At 57.6% G+C, this 16,981-nt stretch overlaps 1 protein-coding gene across 3 annotated transcripts; it reads left to right on the top strand.

The window, feature by feature from the left end:
- The first annotated feature begins 501 nt into the window (after positions 1–501).
- Positions 502–16,912, top strand: FHOD1 (formin homology 2 domain containing 1). Of its 3 annotated transcripts, XM_061138699.1 has the most exons (22): positions 502–781; positions 8,711–8,817; positions 9,212–9,276; positions 9,561–9,628; positions 9,705–9,810; positions 9,887–9,981; positions 10,251–10,362; positions 10,448–10,542; positions 10,652–10,795; positions 10,933–11,066; positions 11,148–11,360; positions 12,795–12,910; positions 12,998–13,608; positions 13,920–14,075; positions 14,295–14,477; positions 14,562–14,681; positions 14,765–14,926; positions 15,540–15,730; positions 15,822–16,014; positions 16,093–16,255; positions 16,330–16,530; positions 16,603–16,912. In XM_061138699.1, the coding sequence occupies exons 1-22, from the start codon at positions 581–583 to the stop codon at positions 16,683–16,685; spliced, it is 3,519 nt and encodes a 1,172-aa protein (XP_060994682.1). In that variant the 5' UTR covers positions 502–580; the 3' UTR covers positions 16,686–16,912. The 3 variants fall into 3 exon arrangements, with proteins under 3 accessions (XP_060994682.1, XP_060994683.1, XP_060994684.1); XM_061138700.1 differs by lacking the exons at positions 8,711–8,817; positions 9,212–9,276 and having other exon boundaries at positions 538–781; XM_061138701.1 differs by lacking the exons at positions 502–781; positions 9,212–9,276.
- Positions 16,913–16,981: the final 69 nt, after the last annotated feature.

Genomic DNA, 16,981 nt, shown 5'->3' with positions numbered 1-16,981 from the left:
AGGGTAAATCATCCCACCTCCTCCTTTGAATTGAGTGTAATCTATTTTCACTTCTTGCTCCAAACTGAAAGGGACCCATCTCCCTGCTTCCTCCAAACGAAGGACGCCCATCCACTTCATACCTCAGCTGAAAGAAATCAGACCTTCAGGTCCCTAAACCTAGGCGGACCCGGCGGGCCACGATCTGAAGAAACTTCCACCCCATCTTGCCCTAACAGTCTCTCAAGAGAGCACAGCCTCACCGCCCCCAAGCCCAAAGAAAGCCTCTCGGCGCTCAGCGCGCTCTCGCAGTGGGTGGGGGGACGCGTGAGCTCGGGTTTTCCCGGGACTAGCCTGTGAACTAACGGGACCACGATCACGCCCTCTGAGTGACTGGCTGCAAGCTCCACCAACCGCAGTACTGCCCCCGACCCCGCGCGTCCGGAGACTAGTATTGGCTCCACCCCCTTCCTCGGCCCCGCCTCCGTCTGGCCCCGCCCCTCTTCCTCGGCGTCCGCCCGGCCCCGCCTAGACAGAGAACTAGTTGAGTAGAAGCGGCGGCGCGGCCGGGACCCGCCCGGAGGGAGCCAGTGGCGGAGCCATGGCGGGCGAGGAAGACCGCGGGGACGGGGAGCCTGTATCACTGGTGACCGTGCGGGTGCAGTACCTAGAGGACACCGACCCTTTCGCATGTGCCAACTTCCCGGAGCCGCGCCGGGCACCCACCTGCAGCCTGGACGGGGCGCTGCCCCTAGGCGCGCAGATACCCGCCCTGCACCGCCTGCTGGGGGCGCCGCTCAAGGTGAGGGGAGCCGGAGAAAGACTAGGGGCGACTGATGGGCTCAGGGTCGGCTCCATGAAAGCTTTTGGGAGCCTCTCGAGGAGAGGCTGAAGCAAGCGGGTGCGCTCCTCGGGGAAAGATTTGGGCTGGGCACCCAAGGTCCCACGTTGCCCGGCTGGTGGGAAACGCATTTCGAATTGAGGGAAACAGAAGAAGGGAGATGAAAGCTTGTACTCTGCGGCACCCAGGCTTCTCTTCGAAATGAGGCCCACCTGGGAAGGCGCTCGGGGTCCGCTCCCTGCCCGCCTGCTGTGCATGGGGGGTAGCCTGGGCGTTTGGGTGGGAGCGGTCCTAGAAGACGCAACTGAGGATGGACCAGCTTTCACCTGCTTTAGGTGAGGTGGGGGCGGGACCACGAGGAGGGGCGGGCCCGGGGCGGGCCACTGGAGGTGTCTTGAGGCAGGATTGGGTCCTGCCGGTTTGAGTGTTGTCCGTGGCGGGTGAGGCCCCACTAGGGAGTGCCGACGGAGGTGAGACCACGGGGTGAGGGGAGTTCCCTGGAAGCGGCCTGGTCCGGGACATCCTGAGCGCGGGAGGCTGCACTGGTGGAAAAGCCCTTTAAGTCACCGCCCCCACTATCTCCGCAGCCGCCGCCGGCCGGGGGCTAGAAGGGAAGGAGAGATGCGGGCTAATTTTAAACCGTCGGCCTGCCCTAGTTTGCCTGCACCCCAGAGCCTACTCGTGCATGGTGCCGGGAGAGGCCCTTTTGCAGATGGCCCGCCCTACCTCCCCTCCTGCTCGCCGCGCTCAGCCCCCCGCAGGCGGCCCTTTCCGGCGCACTCGGTTTCCGGGCCAGGACTCTGGAAGGCACACCACCACCTCCCGGGGTGCCTCGCCATCCGGTCGGCACCAGGTGGTGAAGTGAGAGTTAGTGGAAGTGTCCTCCCTTGCTCCCAGGCTTAGCTAGGCGCAGAGTTGCGCAAACTTGCCCCCTGGGCCTGGGGTCTCCCCTGGAATGTGCCCCAGGCGCCAGGCCCCCAGCCTGCATTCCTAGCGCTGCGGGCCTGCCCCGCCTCCGAGCGCGGGCGGGAGAAGCGCTGAGACTCGGCCTGGGGAGTGGCGCGTGTCTGAGCAGAGCTCAGGCTTCAAGGACAAGGATTGAAGATAGCAGCGCATTGCCCTCTCCAGACTTTTGATGTGATCCCTCCTTGTTCTGCCCTGTTCAAAGGAACATACCTAAGTGGACCTAAAAGAAATACCTCCAGCCAGAAGCCACCTCCCATTCAGATTGGGCGCTGGGGAGAGAGGTGTGCTGAACTGAGGCCAGGTTCCTGCCTCCAGACTCCTGGAACTCCTAGTACTGAAATAAGCCTGGAGCACGACAGGGAACATAGTATTCCTCCCATCCCCCACCACTGGAGGACACAGCTTAGCCCTAACACCCCTTCTCCATTTAGGGGCAAGTTTGGAGAATTACCCCTTACCTCTCCCTGTCATTTAGAGACCCATCACCACCAGCCCCTCACCAGGTGCTCTGCCCTCTGTTCTCAGCTCCCTAGCTGAGAACTGGGATTAATATGCTGTGTGTGTGTGTGTGTGTGCGCTCAGTTGTGTGCAGCTCTTTGCGACCCCTTGGATTGTAGCCTGCCAGGCTCCTCTGTCCATGGCATTTTCTAGGCAGGAATACTGGTGCAGGTTGCCATTTTCCTACTCTAGGGGGTCTTCCTGACCCAGGGATCAAACCCTCATCTCTTGTGTATCCTGCATTGGCAGGTGGATTCTTTTACCACTGCTCCACCTGGGAAGAAAGCACCAGGATAATTTGTTAAGTAACCCCCACCTCAGTCCTTTCTGATCTCCCCACTTTCATGATTACCCCCTGAGGACTGCCATATCCCCCACAGGCAGGATAGGGGGGCCCGGACACTGGGTTACCACTGTGCCTGGAGCCAGGACTCCCTGGGGCTGGCATCTCTGCCAGGAATGGTCAGATGCACTGTGATGTGCATATCCCAAATATAAACTGTGACCACAGCCCCAGAATAGAAGGCCAGAGGAAGAAGGGCTGAGAATAGGGTAGGGGCAGGGACATCAGAGAGCAGGGCTCCTCCTTGTAGGAAATGTCAACAACTGGTCCCTCCCCTAGTCCTGGAAGTGGTGCCCCAGGGGCACAGACATGACTCAGGCCTGCTTCCACAGCTCTCTAGAGGGGAGATGTGGCCCCCAAACCCAGGCCTCCCCATCCCAGGCTGTAGAGCAAAAATAAGAGGCTCACTGCTTCATCCTCTACACAGTTGTCCAGTAGGAGAACAGTTCACAGCCAAGCGACCTCTGCTCCCATCCCCCCAACTCTGGGCACTGACCCCCTTCAACCCTGCAGACCCTGCCCCATCCCTGGGAATGGACAGAGGCCCAACCCGCTTTCTCTCTGGGGCTCCACCCCACACACCCCATTGGGCAGTTGCTAGCCTATAGAGTTCCCCCTGAGGGCTTCCTTTTTAAATGTTCAGAGTTTTCAGGTCTGAGAAGGCCTTGCTCATTTCCTCCCAGTCCAGGAGGAAGCTCCTGGCCACAGCCTCTGACTCATCTCCTGGCCCTAGGGAGGTGGAGGATGGGGGTGTGTCCAGGCAGTGCCTTGGGTCATGTGTAGTGTCCCCAGGGGAACTCAGGGGATCTGTCTCCACTCTGTGCTAGACCCTGCCCCAGGGGAGAACCTAGCCCTCTGGCTCTGCCTCATTCTCTTTACCCAAAACTGCCTAGTCCCACCCTCCTTGCTACCCTTTGCCCTTCTGGGCCTGCCTCTGGAGCCCCTCCCTGATATCCCAAGGCCCTGCCACATCTGGGATAGCACAGACTTCCTTCCCCCTGGGCTCCAGGTAGAGGGACCTGGGTACTGCTCTGACCCTCTGATGCGAAGGCCAAAGGGGCCCCCATTCCTAGCAGCAGAGATGGCCCTAGAAATCTGTTCATTCCCAGCAACTTTGTTTCCCCAGCTGTGGCAAACATTGCAGGGGAATGGGTGTGGTACTTGTTTCCTGACCTTGCCCCTCCCTACTCCAGCCTCAGTTTACCCCTCAGGAGCAGCTGTGGCAAAGGGGCTAAAGTGTGAACCTGACCTACTGGGACAGGGACCCATGTGGCAGGGTCCCAGAGGATTCTTAATAAGATGGGGTGCTCTGGTGATCAACTGAGCCCTTTGGAGATCTCTTCGGGAGACTGTAGAATATTGTGATGTGAGCCTGAGTCATGGTCTCCCCCAAGCTTTCCCTGGGGCCAGCATGTCCAATTTGCTGTTCATTCTGGGCTGCAGCCTGGTAAGGGACCCCATGAACTTGGTCCTGGCAGAAGTAGGCCCCGTTACCCCAGCAGGTATGATGTGTGTGTGTGTTCATTTGTGTTCCCTTGCTGGAACTGGGAGGACCAGTTTAGGGTATTTGCACAGTTCAGAAAGCTGAGGGGCATTCTCCAGCCCTTGACAACCCCGCAGGCTCCAGCCCTCATTCCACCTGCCCCTACCCCCCCACCGCCCCAGGGTTCCCTGGAGCACTTCCAAAGTCCATGAACCCAAGATCAGTTCAGGGAGCCCTGGTGCTATTCCTGATTGTGCAACCTGCGGCAAATTCACAGAATTTCTGAGCCTTGGTTTCCTTACCTATAGAAGGATTATCAGGAGAATCAAGGCACCAGGCAGCCCAGTATGTTGCACAGAGAAGGCATAACAAATGCAGGCTCCCACCCTCAAGGCCCATTCTTATCATCTCATTCAGGAAGCCAAAGTCCAGTTGGAGACCCAAGATAAAAGGGAGGAAAGAAAATTACATGTCAGTATCACTGATGAACATAGATGCTAAAATCCTCAGCAAAATGCTATCAAATAGAATCCAACAACACATTAAAAGGATTATGCACCACAATCAAGTGGGTTTTTCCCCAGGGATGCAAGGATTCTTCACAAATCAATCATGTAATACACCATATTAACAAATTAAAATAGAAAGCATCAAAACACAGAACATCAGAACACAGGGTCTTAGGAAAGGAGAAGAAATGGATAATTAAATTATTTCCTAAAACAAGAATCCTTCAGCATGTAATTCTTCACTTTTCTCCATCTTACTTGGCCCTGGCATTCTCACTCAAATATACTGTTATGAAAAATATTGGGGAGTAGACACTGTGGTCCCCTAAGCTTGCCCTTGAATGTAAAACCACATGTGACAGGTTGGTTTGGGCTGCCAGAAAAGCCTGAGTCCAAGGGATGAAGAGAAAAATGGGCAAGACAGAGGTAGGAGATTAAGAGGTACAAGCTGCTATATGTAAAATAAGTTACAAAGGCTTCCTTAATGGCTCAGATGGTAAAGAATCTGCCTGTAATGCAGGAGACCTGGGTTTGATCCATGAGTCAGGAAGATCCCGTGGAGGAGGGCATGGCAACCCACTCTAGTATTCTTGCCTGGAGAATCCCATGGACTGGGGAGCTTGGCGGGCTACAGTCCATAGGGTCGCAAAGTGTCAGACATAACTGAGTGACTGAGCATGCGTGCTTGCATGCACAAGAATATATAGTACAGCACAGGGAAAATAGCTAGTATTTTATAATAACTTTAAATAAAATATAATCTTTTGTTTTTTGGCTGCACTACGCGCCTTATGGGATGACCAGTGGTTGAACTGGGGCCCTCAGTGAAAGCTTGGAGTCCTAACCACTGGACCACCAGGGAATTCCCAAGTATAATCTTTACAAATTGTGGATTACTACGTTGTACACCTGAAACTTATACAATATTGTAAAATCAGTACCTCAATAAGAATAAGAAAATAAGTAGAGAAAAGTGAGCTGGAGCTGGGAGCCTCTACCCCAAGGCAAACATCAGAGAAGTGAGGAAGTCAAGTGCCCCGGAGGCAGTCCGAGATACGGGCCTATGCTCACCCTGTGCTGACCCAAGCACTGTCAGCAGGGACCAGAGTTTGGGCTGCCTCCAGGCTGGCCCAGTCCCAGGGTGCGAGAAACAAGGCCCAGAGGGTTGGCGCTCAGAAGGGTGACCCCAGGAAGGGGCCAGGGCTGTGAGGGACAAGCAGCTCCCAGCTGGCAGGAAGTCTCTGCTCTTTGCAGCTTGCCTGACCCCGCCCCCCACTCCATCTCCCCAGGACAGACAGCTAGAAGGGGCGGGGAGCATCATCCTAGGGGCTCTGGACCACCCCACCCCAAGAACTGGGGCCTAGGCAGGATAAGACAGGCGAAATGGCTGGAAGAGCCATGGCTACCATCACAGAGAGAAAGGGGCTCATCTGAGGAGGCAGGGAGTGCTGGAGCATTCCAGTCTTCAGGACCCTGCCCCAAAGGGACGTGGGCATCCCAGGGTTTCTGAAAGGAAAGGGTCATTCTCAGCTCACAGAATTAGAGCCTGGATGTGTGCCTGCAGGAGGGGAAGAGAGCTTTCTGTGGGTGTGCTCACCTGTGCACAGCCAGTAGCATGTGTATATGTGTGTGTGTATACACCCTGCCTTACCATATACTTGGGTGTGTGAGCTGCTACCAGGCATAATCTGCTCACCCCTCCAGTGTTTACCTTCACAGTCTCCTCTCAGCACCAGAGGCGGCTATGCTTCTACATTTATTTGTGACCTTTTTCTGAGTCAAACCTGCCTACCTCCCCAACAGAGTTGGAAGACAGGGAAGACAGAGGCACTAGCTTGTTCCCTGGTGTGTCCTGAGTACCTAAAACCAGCCAGGTTCATGAATATTTGAATGAATGAGCTCTTCTACATGTGTGTGATTTGGGGGATCTCTGAGTGGGGGGTTGTGGCTTTGGGGTCCCAGAGTCCTCCAGTCCAAAGTGGAAGGAGATGTGGCAGTGCCTGGCTGGGGGTGGAGTAGGGTGGCTGCTGAGTCACTGTGTGGGAAGAGGGATCAGGAGGAACGTGGGACTGCCCTTAGCTGAGCTGGCCCCAGACAAAGTACCTCAGCCCTGGGGCCTTGCCTCTCCATTGCAGGGCCCATTCCCAGTGGGCCCTGGAGAGGATGACTCTGCTCCCAGGGAGGGGAGAGAGGCCAGGCCCGCCCAAGGCGCCCAGGGGAGGGCAGGCAGCCAAGCAGGAAGTGGGACAGAACAGGCTGGAGTGTTTGTCCTATGTCCCATGTCCCACGCAGGAACCCAGGGAGGGGGGGTGTCACCCAAGGGCCTTACAGCCTCAACTGCCAGGAAGGAGCCGGGTCAGGCTCTCAGGCATGAGCAGGAATACTAAGCGGAGGCAGGACATGGGCAGGAGCCGGACTCCCTTAACCCCATGGGACCGAGGGCAGCTGGAAGCCTTGGGCTGGGTCCAGAGAAGGGCAGGGCTGACAGAACAACAGGACACATGTTGAGGTTGACTTGCTCAGTAAGATGGAGACGAGAAGACGCCCTGCCTTTCCAGAGCTGGGCTTTCCCTGGGCCTCTCAAGTCAAGAGAACTTAGCCGAGCCCTGCACACTGGCATGGTGCTGTGGAGGAGGTGGCGAGCAGAGGCACGGTGCTGCCCTCAGACTCACCGGAGTCACCTCACTAGGCTTCTCTACCGGCATTTCTCAAGGGGCCAAGCATCCTGCCTGGTGATGGTGGTGGTCCCAGTGGTGATGGTGGGAAGCCAGGCTCGGGTGGGTGCAAGGCATGGACAGTGAACTCATGGAAGGAGCATGTACTTTTTGTTACACTGCAGGTTCCAGGGACCCACTATAGGCTGACTGTGAAAGTGAAAGTGTTAGTCCCTCAGTCATGTCCAACTCTTCGCCACCCCGTAGACTATAGGCTTCCAGGCTCCTCTGTCCATGGAATTCTTCAGGCAAGAATACTGTAGTGGGTTGCTATCTCCTTCTCCAGGGAATCTTCCCGACCCAGGAATTGAAACCAGATCTCCTGTATAGCAGGCGGATTCTTGATCGTCTGAGCCACCAGGGCAGCCCTCAGTAGGCTGACTGAGTTACACCCTAAAATCTGGTGCTTAATAGGCCTCTTGGAGGCCTCTGAGGTTTAGCTAGGACCGTGGGGACTGTCTGAGTCTTTGCATCAACTGAGCAACTGAACTGAACTGTGGGGACTGTAGCCCATTTGGGGATAGAGCAAAGACCCTCAGGCCTGGAGGGACTGGGAGCCCTTCTTCTCACTGTCTTGACTTCGGGTGACACACATCCCTCCCCAAGCTGGGTTTGCACCTCCCAGCATTCTTTTTTTTTCTCCCAGAATTCTTAACACTTTCTCCTTGGACTTGAATGCTTGTGGCTGCAACTTATCACCCCACAGAGCTGTGAACTTCCTTGAAGGCAGGAACTTCCTCCTATCTTGTCTCCATCCTCCTTCCTCATTCATGTGCATTAGCTCAACAACCATTTAGGGAGCACTTGCTGTACCCCAAGTGTGTGCTAGGCTCTGCAGATGTCGTACGGACAAGACAGACATGGTACCTGGACTCAGAGTACTCATGGTTAGTGGGGAGGGATCCTAGTGCCTAGGATGTGCTGATGCCATGTGGAAGGCCTCAGAGGAGGGTCCACACGAGGGCTGGAGGGATTTGCATAGCAACGGCTAGAGGAGTCCAAGAAGGCTTTGCAAAAAGGCATTATCTGAGAATTCCCTGGTGGTTCAGTGGTTAGGACTCTGCATTTTTCACTGCTGAGAATGCGAGTTCAAACTCTGATCGGGGAACTAAGGTTCTGCAAGCTGCACGGGCACAGCCAAAAGAAAGCATTATCTAATCAGAAACCTGAAAAATTGGGTAGATGTGAGCCACAAGAAAGCTCTTTGCATGCGTTTTGCGCAGAGTAGGCCCCAAGAGAATGACTGCTCAGGGAATGCGTGGCTGCAGTGCAGGCCTCTGCCAGTACCCTGGGTGGGGAGGTAGGAGGTCATGGGCTCTCCATGAATACCCCTGCCACCTCTTCCCCAGCCCTGACAGCTGGTCCCTTTGCCCCCAGCTCGAGGACTGTGCCCTGCAAGTGTCTCCTTCTGGCTATTACCTGGACCCTGAGCTGTCCCTGGAAGAGCAGCGGGAGATGATGGAGGGCTTCTTTGAAGAGATCAGGTCAGAGCGGATGGGGACAGGAAGGCGAGGCTGACTCCCACCCTTGCCGCCATGCTGGAGCGGCTGGCTCATGGGTCAGCGGCCAAGACACCTGATCTCTAGCCAGGGCTGTGGGTCACCTCCCGCTGCCCAGGGGAACCGTGCCAGGGGAATCCCAAGGCCTGGCCAGTATTACCTGCCGCCTGGGATGGGAGTGGGGGCTCACCCACATTCCTGAGATGCCTGCGTTCGCACAAACCCTCCTACCTGGACAACTCCTGGGCTTGGAGAAGCAGCTGGCGAGGAAGGAGCTGGGCCAGGGTTGGCATGCGGGGAGGTCTTTGGTTGCCTTGGCATGGATGGAGGGACCCCAAGGAAAGGGCTGAGAACTGCTGACTGGGATACTTGATTCCAGCAAAGGGCGGAAGCCTACTCTGATCCTGCGGACCCAGCTCTCCGTGAGGGTCAATGCCATCTTAGGTGAGTGTGTGAGGATATCAGCATATCCAGCAATTATACCCCCTCATACACCCCGCTTCCCAGTTGGCTCAGTTTCTTTCAGGCCTGTGCTGGACAGTGGACAGGACAGATGAGAGACAGGATGTGTTTCCCCTCCCATTCCTGTTCTGACCCCTTCTCCCAGGGCCAGGGCAGCTGCTAGACTGTGATACATCTTGCCCAGAGTCAGGGAGTTGTGGTTGTGTCCCAGTAGGAGAGAGTGTCTGTGTCCCCTTGAGATTTCCATGCCCACCTACCCCTTGCAGAAAAGTTGTATGGCTCCAGTGGTCCTGAGCTCCGCCGCTCCCTCTTCTCACTGAAGCAGATCTTCCAGGTGAGGCTCAGAGGTGGGCTGGGGGTGGGCATCCAGACTGATCCCCACCCCCTAAACTCCCCCTTGGTGCCCCCAGGAGGACAAGGACCTGGTGCCTGAATTCGTGCACTCTGAGGGGCTGAGTTGCCTGATCCGTGTGGGCGCTGCTGCTGACCACAACTACCAGAGCTACATCCTCCGAGGTCAGCCCCACCCCTCTCCCATGATTCCTGCCTTCAGTGACCCCTTACTGACCTCTTCTTGTGCCTGTGTCCCCAGCCCTAGGCCAGCTGATGCTGTTTGTGGATGGGATGCTGGGGGTGGTGGCCCACACTGAGACCGTGCAGTGGCTGTACACACTGTGTGCCAGCCTGGTAAGTGGCCTTCCACCCAGCCACGCACCCTTTTCCCACTGTCTCTCTCTGGCCCTTAGTTTCCTCAGCACAGTGGGCTGGAATGGAGTGGGTCTGTGGCCCCTCTAAGCCTCAAAGGGAGTTCAACACCTGGTCCTAGAGATGGCTCTTTCTGATTAGACTGTCCTCTCTGGGTCCAGCCCCCCCCCCCGAGCCCTTTCCCCTCCCCACCAGGAGCCAGCACAGGTCTGGCCCCAGCCCCACTCACACGTGGTGACCCCTCCCCCCAGTCCCGCTTGGTGGTGAAGACAGCCCTGAAACTGCTACTGGTGTTCGTGGAATACTCTGAGAGCAACGCACCGCTGTTCATCCGTGCAGTCAACTCTGTGGCCAGCACCACGGGTCAGAGACTGTCCCTCCCTCCTCCATCGCTGGGAACCCTCTCTCCTACTTGTTCCCACGTGACCTCTCCCCTTTCTGGGTGCAGGTGCTCCTCCGTGGGCCAATTTGGTGTCCATCCTGGAGGAGAAGAATGGCGCTGACCCCGAGCTGCTGGTGTACACTGTCACCCTCATCAACAAGGTGGGATGGGGGGAGCCAGGGGGGAACCCAGGGCCATCCTCGGCCACTCAATCTCTTGTCCTCTGATCCGCATCAGCTTCAGCCTTGCCCTCCCATCCCCACCCTCCAGACTCTGGCAGCTCTCCCGGACCAGGACTCCTTCTACGACGTGACGGATGCACTGGAGCAGCAGGGCATGGAAGCGCTGGTCCAGCGCCACTTGGGCACGGCGGGCACGGACGTCGACCTGCGAGCCCAGCTTGTACTCTACGAGGTGGGCTGGGCCATCAGGGCCGGAGAGGAGGGGAAGGAAGGGCTGAAGGGGAGGGAAGAGAGGAGGCGCCGTTATCCAGGGCCCCACCCCCATCGACTTGGGCCTCAGCCACTCCTTTCTGGGCCCAACTCTGCTAGAACGCCCTGCGTTTGGAGGATGGAGACCTCGAAGAAGCCGTCACAGGTGGGCGGCGCACCACCCGCCGAAAACCTTCCTCAGAGGAGGGCAAGAGGAGCCGCCGATCTCTAGAAGTGCGCTCCCCGGAGCCTGGGTAAGAACATGCTACCTCGGCCCCTGGGGAGGGGTGGATCAGCCAGGAGTAGCCCTGCCTCCTGACAGGCCACACCTCCAGCTCCACAGGCCCCGCCTCTCCGGCCGTCTCCACCGCCGCCAGCCCGGTCCTGCCGACCAGCCCCACCTCCAGCCCCGTCGGCCCCGCCCCACCTCCAAGGCCCGCCTCCAGCCCCGTGGGCCCTTCCTCTGGCCTCCACAGCACCTTGAGCCTCTTTCCTACCATCTCCGTGGCGCCCGCATCCGACAGCTCCTGTGAGAGGAGCGTCTACAAGTAAGTAGGGAGATACAGGCTGTCGCGGGAGTCTTCTCTCCAACTGTCCCTCCTCTCTGCGCCCCTCCACTGGCCCTCCGCCTCCTCTGCCCGAACTTCTCTGCCAAACGCGTGCTTTCTCTTTCTTTCCAGACTTCACCAAACTGCTCCTGTTTGGTAAGTGACTGCTGGGGGGTGGGGTTCGGCTCTGACTGGACCTCGTCCTCCTGAGGCTTTTCTTCATCTCTTTCTGGCATTCCACCTGTATGGTCAATGTCATCTGTCTCTCTGCCCCCTTCTGTCTCAGTTTCTCTGTCACTGTCTGTGACTCTCTCGTTTCGCTGTCTTTGTCTTTTATGGCACCCTGTCCTGCGTCATGTCCGTCTCTCCTCTCCATTTCCAGTTTCCTCGCATCATGCCTCCCCCACTCCCTCCTATTCCCTTTGTGACTGGGAAGGGACCCCTGATATCACTGCCCAGCTCTGTGTGGGTGTGAGCAACTGGGTGCTGTGGGGTGGAGCAAGTACCACAATTACCATTTCTTCCTCTCATCCCCGCCCCCCACCCAGGGCCCCTGAGAGCCCACCTGTCCCCCAGGTCCCTACTGGGGAGGCCAGGCTGGAGTAAGTACAGAGGCCAGCCTGCCAGGCCTGCCATGTGCTCAGGGCTTCAGCATTGCTTCCCCCAGCGGGGGTTCCATGTGCCTGACGCAGCCAGAGCTGGGGGGCTGTCTCAGACTTATACCTCCTCAGATACCCAAGGACTAAGCACTGAAAACAGTTCACTGGGGTCAGAGAGGTCCCTGTGCTTTAACCGTGGCACCTTAACAGCTTTGACCAGTGATGAGGATGTGAATTCCCAACCTGGAGCTGATTCTGGATCCTCAGTCCAGGATTAGTGCTGGGAGGAACCTAGAGGGCTACACGGTGCGGAGGTGGAGGAGCAACCTCTGTCTAAGGGAAGGACAGAGATTGAGTGCCAGCAGGGCCAAAAGAGATGGGATCACCTTCATTATGTCAACGTAAACTGAGCGCCTGTCATTTACTGGGCCCCTTTCTTGGCATCGGTCATGGCTCTTGGAAGCTGCCAGACCTGCCAAGGGAGGGACAGCCTGATGTGGCCATTGGGACAGCTAGCCCCTCCCCCTGCTCTAAGGGTCCTTGTCTAGAATCAGAACAGTGAGCATGAACAACAGCAAGATTGCAAGTTAGATGTCACATAGAACTTTTCCCATTTGTTGACCTAGGAGTACTGGGTTGGTAGTGACCTCCCCAAATGTGGAAGACTGAATGGGGACTGGCCTTGGGCAGGTCCCGGTCTGCTCAGCGCATGGACTATTCCCTGTGTGTCTGTGTGCCTGCAAATAGGGGCAGTGCCCAGGGGCCCAGCAAGGCATGCGCACCACCCTGGGCTGGGGTATGTCAGACAGTCTCACTGACAAGTTCCTCCCCCCAGAGCCCGGTTCCTGGAGAATGTAGCAGCAGCAGAAACAGAAAAGCAGGCTGCGCTGGCCCAGGGCCGGGCAGAAACATTGGCTGGAGCCATGCCCGATGATATGGATGGGCGCCCAGGTGAGTAGGTGGGTGGGCAGTATCCACCCACATTGCCCTGTTGCTCTAGAGAAGACATGACACTGACAGCTGCTTCCCTTTGTCTAGACACCCGGGAATCATGGCACTCTCAGGAACCCACCCCTGCACCCAGGACACCCCAGAGTGCTGCCCCCCGAATCCTGCTGCGTGCCCAGCAGAGCCTTGAGCCAGAGCCCAAGGAGCCATTGGCCCCACCAAGCCCCAAGGCTGAGCCTGTGTGGGAGCTCCCTGCCCGTGCACCCAGGCTCTGCATTGGGGACCTGGACTTCTCAGATCTGGGGGAGGATGAAGACCAGGACATGCTGAACATGGAGTCTGTGGAGGTGGAGAAAGGGATCCCACCCCCACCGCCCCCACCACCCCTGCTCTATGGAAGCCTCCCACCTCCTCCGCCTCCACCTCCCCCACCCCTCAAAAGCCCCTTCCCACCAGCCCCACCTCCACCCCCTGCTGCCCCTCTTCCCCACTCGGCACCTGATGGCCCTGCCCTCCCCACCAAGAGGAAGACAGTAAAACTCTTCTGGCGGGAGCTAAAGTTGGCTGGAGTCCGTGGAGGCTCTGGCAATCGCTTTGGGCCCAGCCCCACCCTGTGGGCCTCACTAGAGCCTGTCTCGGTGGATACAGCCCGGCTAGAACACCTGTTTGAGTCCCGAGCCAAGGACGTTTTGCCTTCCAAGGTAAGCACACCCTCATCTGCAGGGTAACCCCAGGGGGCAGGGAAGGGAGCCAGAGCTCAAGGGTCTAAACTGCTGGGGAAACTGAGGCAAAGAAAGGAGGAGGAACTTGTCCGAGGTCCTTCAATGAGGGTTTAGCCCATCCCTAACTAGCTTCTAAGCCCATCCCAAGGCCTTGCACATCCCAGAGCCCTGGCTGTGAGGTAACTGCACCATTTGGGGCACTGAAAGCGGGGCCTTGGTGTGCCCTCTTAGGTTGTTGCCCCAGTTAGACTCTTTCCCAATCTTACACTGCCTTTCCCCCGATGTCAAAGAAAGCTGGTGAGGGCCGCCGTACAATGACCACAGTGCTGGACCCCAAGCGCAGCAATGCCATCAACATCGGCCTAACCACACTGCCGCCTGTGCACGTGATCAAGGCTGCTCTCCTCAACTTTGATGAGTTTGCCGTAAGCAAGGATGGCATCGAGGTAGGGATACACAGTGAGGGGTGTGGGGAGCTGGGCCCTCTCCTTTGGTTGGTGGCCACTTCCTGTCCCTCCAGTGGTGGGCATGGGCTTGGCATTTCTGCAGAGCAGTCCTCAGACTCTGGGACTGGCCCAGATGACCTAGGGAGGAGTCAAGGTCAATACCCAAGGCCTCAGGCCAGCACTGAGTGGCCTCTGTGGGGGCGGTGGGTGCATTCTCAGAAGCTACTGACCATGATGCCCACGGAGGAGGAGCGGCAGAAGATCGAGGAGGCCCAGCTGGCCAATCCTGACATACCCTTGGGCCCAGCCGAGAATTTCCTGGTGACTCTCGCCTCCATCGGGGGCCTGGCGGCCCGCCTACAACTCTGGGCCTTCAAACTGGATTATGACAGCATGGAGCGGGTACCTGGGTCATGGGATGGGACAGGCAGTGGGACAAGTGAGCATGATGACCGTGTAGTCTGAGTCCCTGATCTCCCCTACCAGGAAATTGCAGAGCCACTGTTTGACCTGAAAGTGGGCATGGAACAACTGGTGCAAAATGCCACCTTCCGCTGCATCCTGGCCACCCTGCTGGCTGTGGGCAACTTCCTCAATGGCTCCCAGGTGAGTTGAGAGCCTATGATGGTGGGGACTGGGACTCTGGAGCCAGCCAGACCCAGGCCCAGGCTCAGACGGGGTCCTTTCAGAGCAGCGGCTTTGAGCTGAGCTACCTGGAGAAGGTGTCAGAAGTGAAGGACACGGTGCGCCGACAGTCACTGCTGCACCATCTCTGCTCCCTGGTGCTCCAGACCCGACCTGATTCCTCTGACCTCTACTCAGAAATTCCTGCCCTGACCCGCTGTGCCAAGGTCAGCACCTGACAGAGGCTTGGCTAAGGCTGGTCATGGCATGAGGGAGCACCGCTTCTCTCCCTCTCTCTGTGTGGGCTGCTGGGCCAGGGCTTGCTCAGGCTCCGGGCTTGTGTGTGGGCTCTGTCTTCTGCCAGAAACACTCTTCTTTTGGCCTGGCTACACCTACTCAGTTTGGGGTCTGTTTAGCTGCCACTTATCCCAAGAAGGGGCTTCCCTGGTGGCTCAGATGGTGAAGAATTTGCCCACAATGCAGGAGACCCAGGTTCAATCCCTGGGTTGGGAAGATAACCTGGAGGAGGGAATAGCAACCCACTCCAGTATTCTTGCCTGGAGAATTCCATGGGCAGAGGAGGCTGGTGGGCTACAGTCCACGGGGTCAAAAAGAGTTAGACATGACTGAGCAGCTAACACTTTCACTATCCCAAGAAACCTCTGTTCCCTACTGTATCACATGGACTTGCTGGTCTCTTGCATGAGACTGTGAGCTTCTGGAGGGTGGCGGTTGGATCTGCTGTTTGCTCAGGGCCCAGGCTGACCATCCCAGCACAGAGGCAGCCTCAGGCGGTGTCTTTCTGTGGGGGGACTGCATGTTTACCCCCTGCTTTTCCAGGTGGACTTTGAGCAGCTGACTGAGAACCTGGGGCAGCTGGAGCGCCGGAGCCGGGCAGCTGAAGACAGCCTGCGGAGCCTGGCCAAGCACGAGCTGGCTCCAGCCCTGCGTGCCCGCCTCACCCACTTCCTGGCTCACTGTACCCGCCGTGTTGCCATGCTGAGGGTTGTGCACCGCCGTGTCTGCAACAGGTGGGGGCATTGCAGACAGAGGCGGAACCGCCACCACCATCCCTCAGATCCCAAACAGGACTCAGCCCTCCTCTCCATTCTACCCACGTAGATTCCACGCCTTCCTGCTGTACCTGGGGTACACGGCGGAGGCAGCCCGTGAGGTCCGCATCATGCAGTTCTGCCACACGCTGCGGGAGTTCGCACTGGAGTATCGGACCTGCCGGGACCGGGTGCTGCAACAGCAGCAGAAGCGGGCCACGTACCGTGAGCGCAACAAGACCCGGGGACGTATGATCACTGAGGTGGGTGTGCCTTCCGGTCTTGACTGCCACCCCTGTGGTTTTCTTCTACTCCCCATTCACCCCCTTTCCCCTCTCCAGACAGAGAAGTTCTCGGGTGTGGCTGGGGAAACCCCCAGCAAGCCATCTGTCCCTGTGGCTGTGAGCAGTGGGCCGGAAGAAGGTGATGCTGATAGTCACGCCACCATGAAGAGTCTGCTGGCCAGCAAGCCTGAGGATGCCACACATGGCCGTCGCAGCAGAGGTGGGACCAGTGGCTGCTGGGGGCAGTGGGCTCTGGGGCCACTCTGGTCTGACCTTTTTATCTGGCTCCCACAGGCATGGTCCAGAGCAGCTCCCCAGTCATGCCTACAGCAGTGGGGCCCTCCACTGTACCCCCAGAAGAATCTCCAGGCTCCAGTTTACCCAGTGACACTTCAGATGAGATCATGGACCTGCTGGTGCAGTCAGTGACCAAGAGCAGCCCCCGTGCCTTAGCTGCTAGGGAACGCAAGCGTTCCCGTGGCAACCGCAAGTCTTGTGAGTATTCCCCACATGCCCACTGCCCACCTTAACCCCATCAAGCCCCACCAACCCTGCTCTGTCTTGCAGTGAGGCGGACGCTGAAGAGCGGGCTCGGAGAGGACCTGGTACAGGCACTTGGACTGAGCAAGGGTCCTGGCCTGGAAGTGTGAAGGTGCTGCCTCCAGGACACCTATCTGGGTCCCAGCCTGCAGTGCAGGAGACTACAGTGAGGAGGCACCAGAGCAGAATTCTGGGCCTCTTCTCAACTCAAGGGCCACTCTGTGCCCATGGCCAGTGCCGTGAGCAGTATTAGCTGTGTGTGCCTGTGTGGGTGTGCGTGTGCATGTGTGAGCTCCCTGGATGCATGGAGCATAATAAAGTTTTCCTAGCCAGTCAAGAGCCTTTTTCTTCCTTCAGGGTACCCACCACGCTGGCCCGTAGCAGAAAAGAAAATCCCAAAGAACTG

The sequence above is a fragment of the Dama dama genome, chromosome 4 (genome assembly GCF_033118175.1).
Source record: "Dama dama isolate Ldn47 chromosome 4, ASM3311817v1, whole genome shotgun sequence".
In the NCBI taxonomy this organism is placed as follows: Eukaryota; Metazoa; Chordata; class Mammalia; order Artiodactyla; family Cervidae; genus Dama; species Dama dama.
Note: the sequence above shows the minus strand (reverse complement) of the source record. Positions and strands in the feature narration are given on the sequence as shown.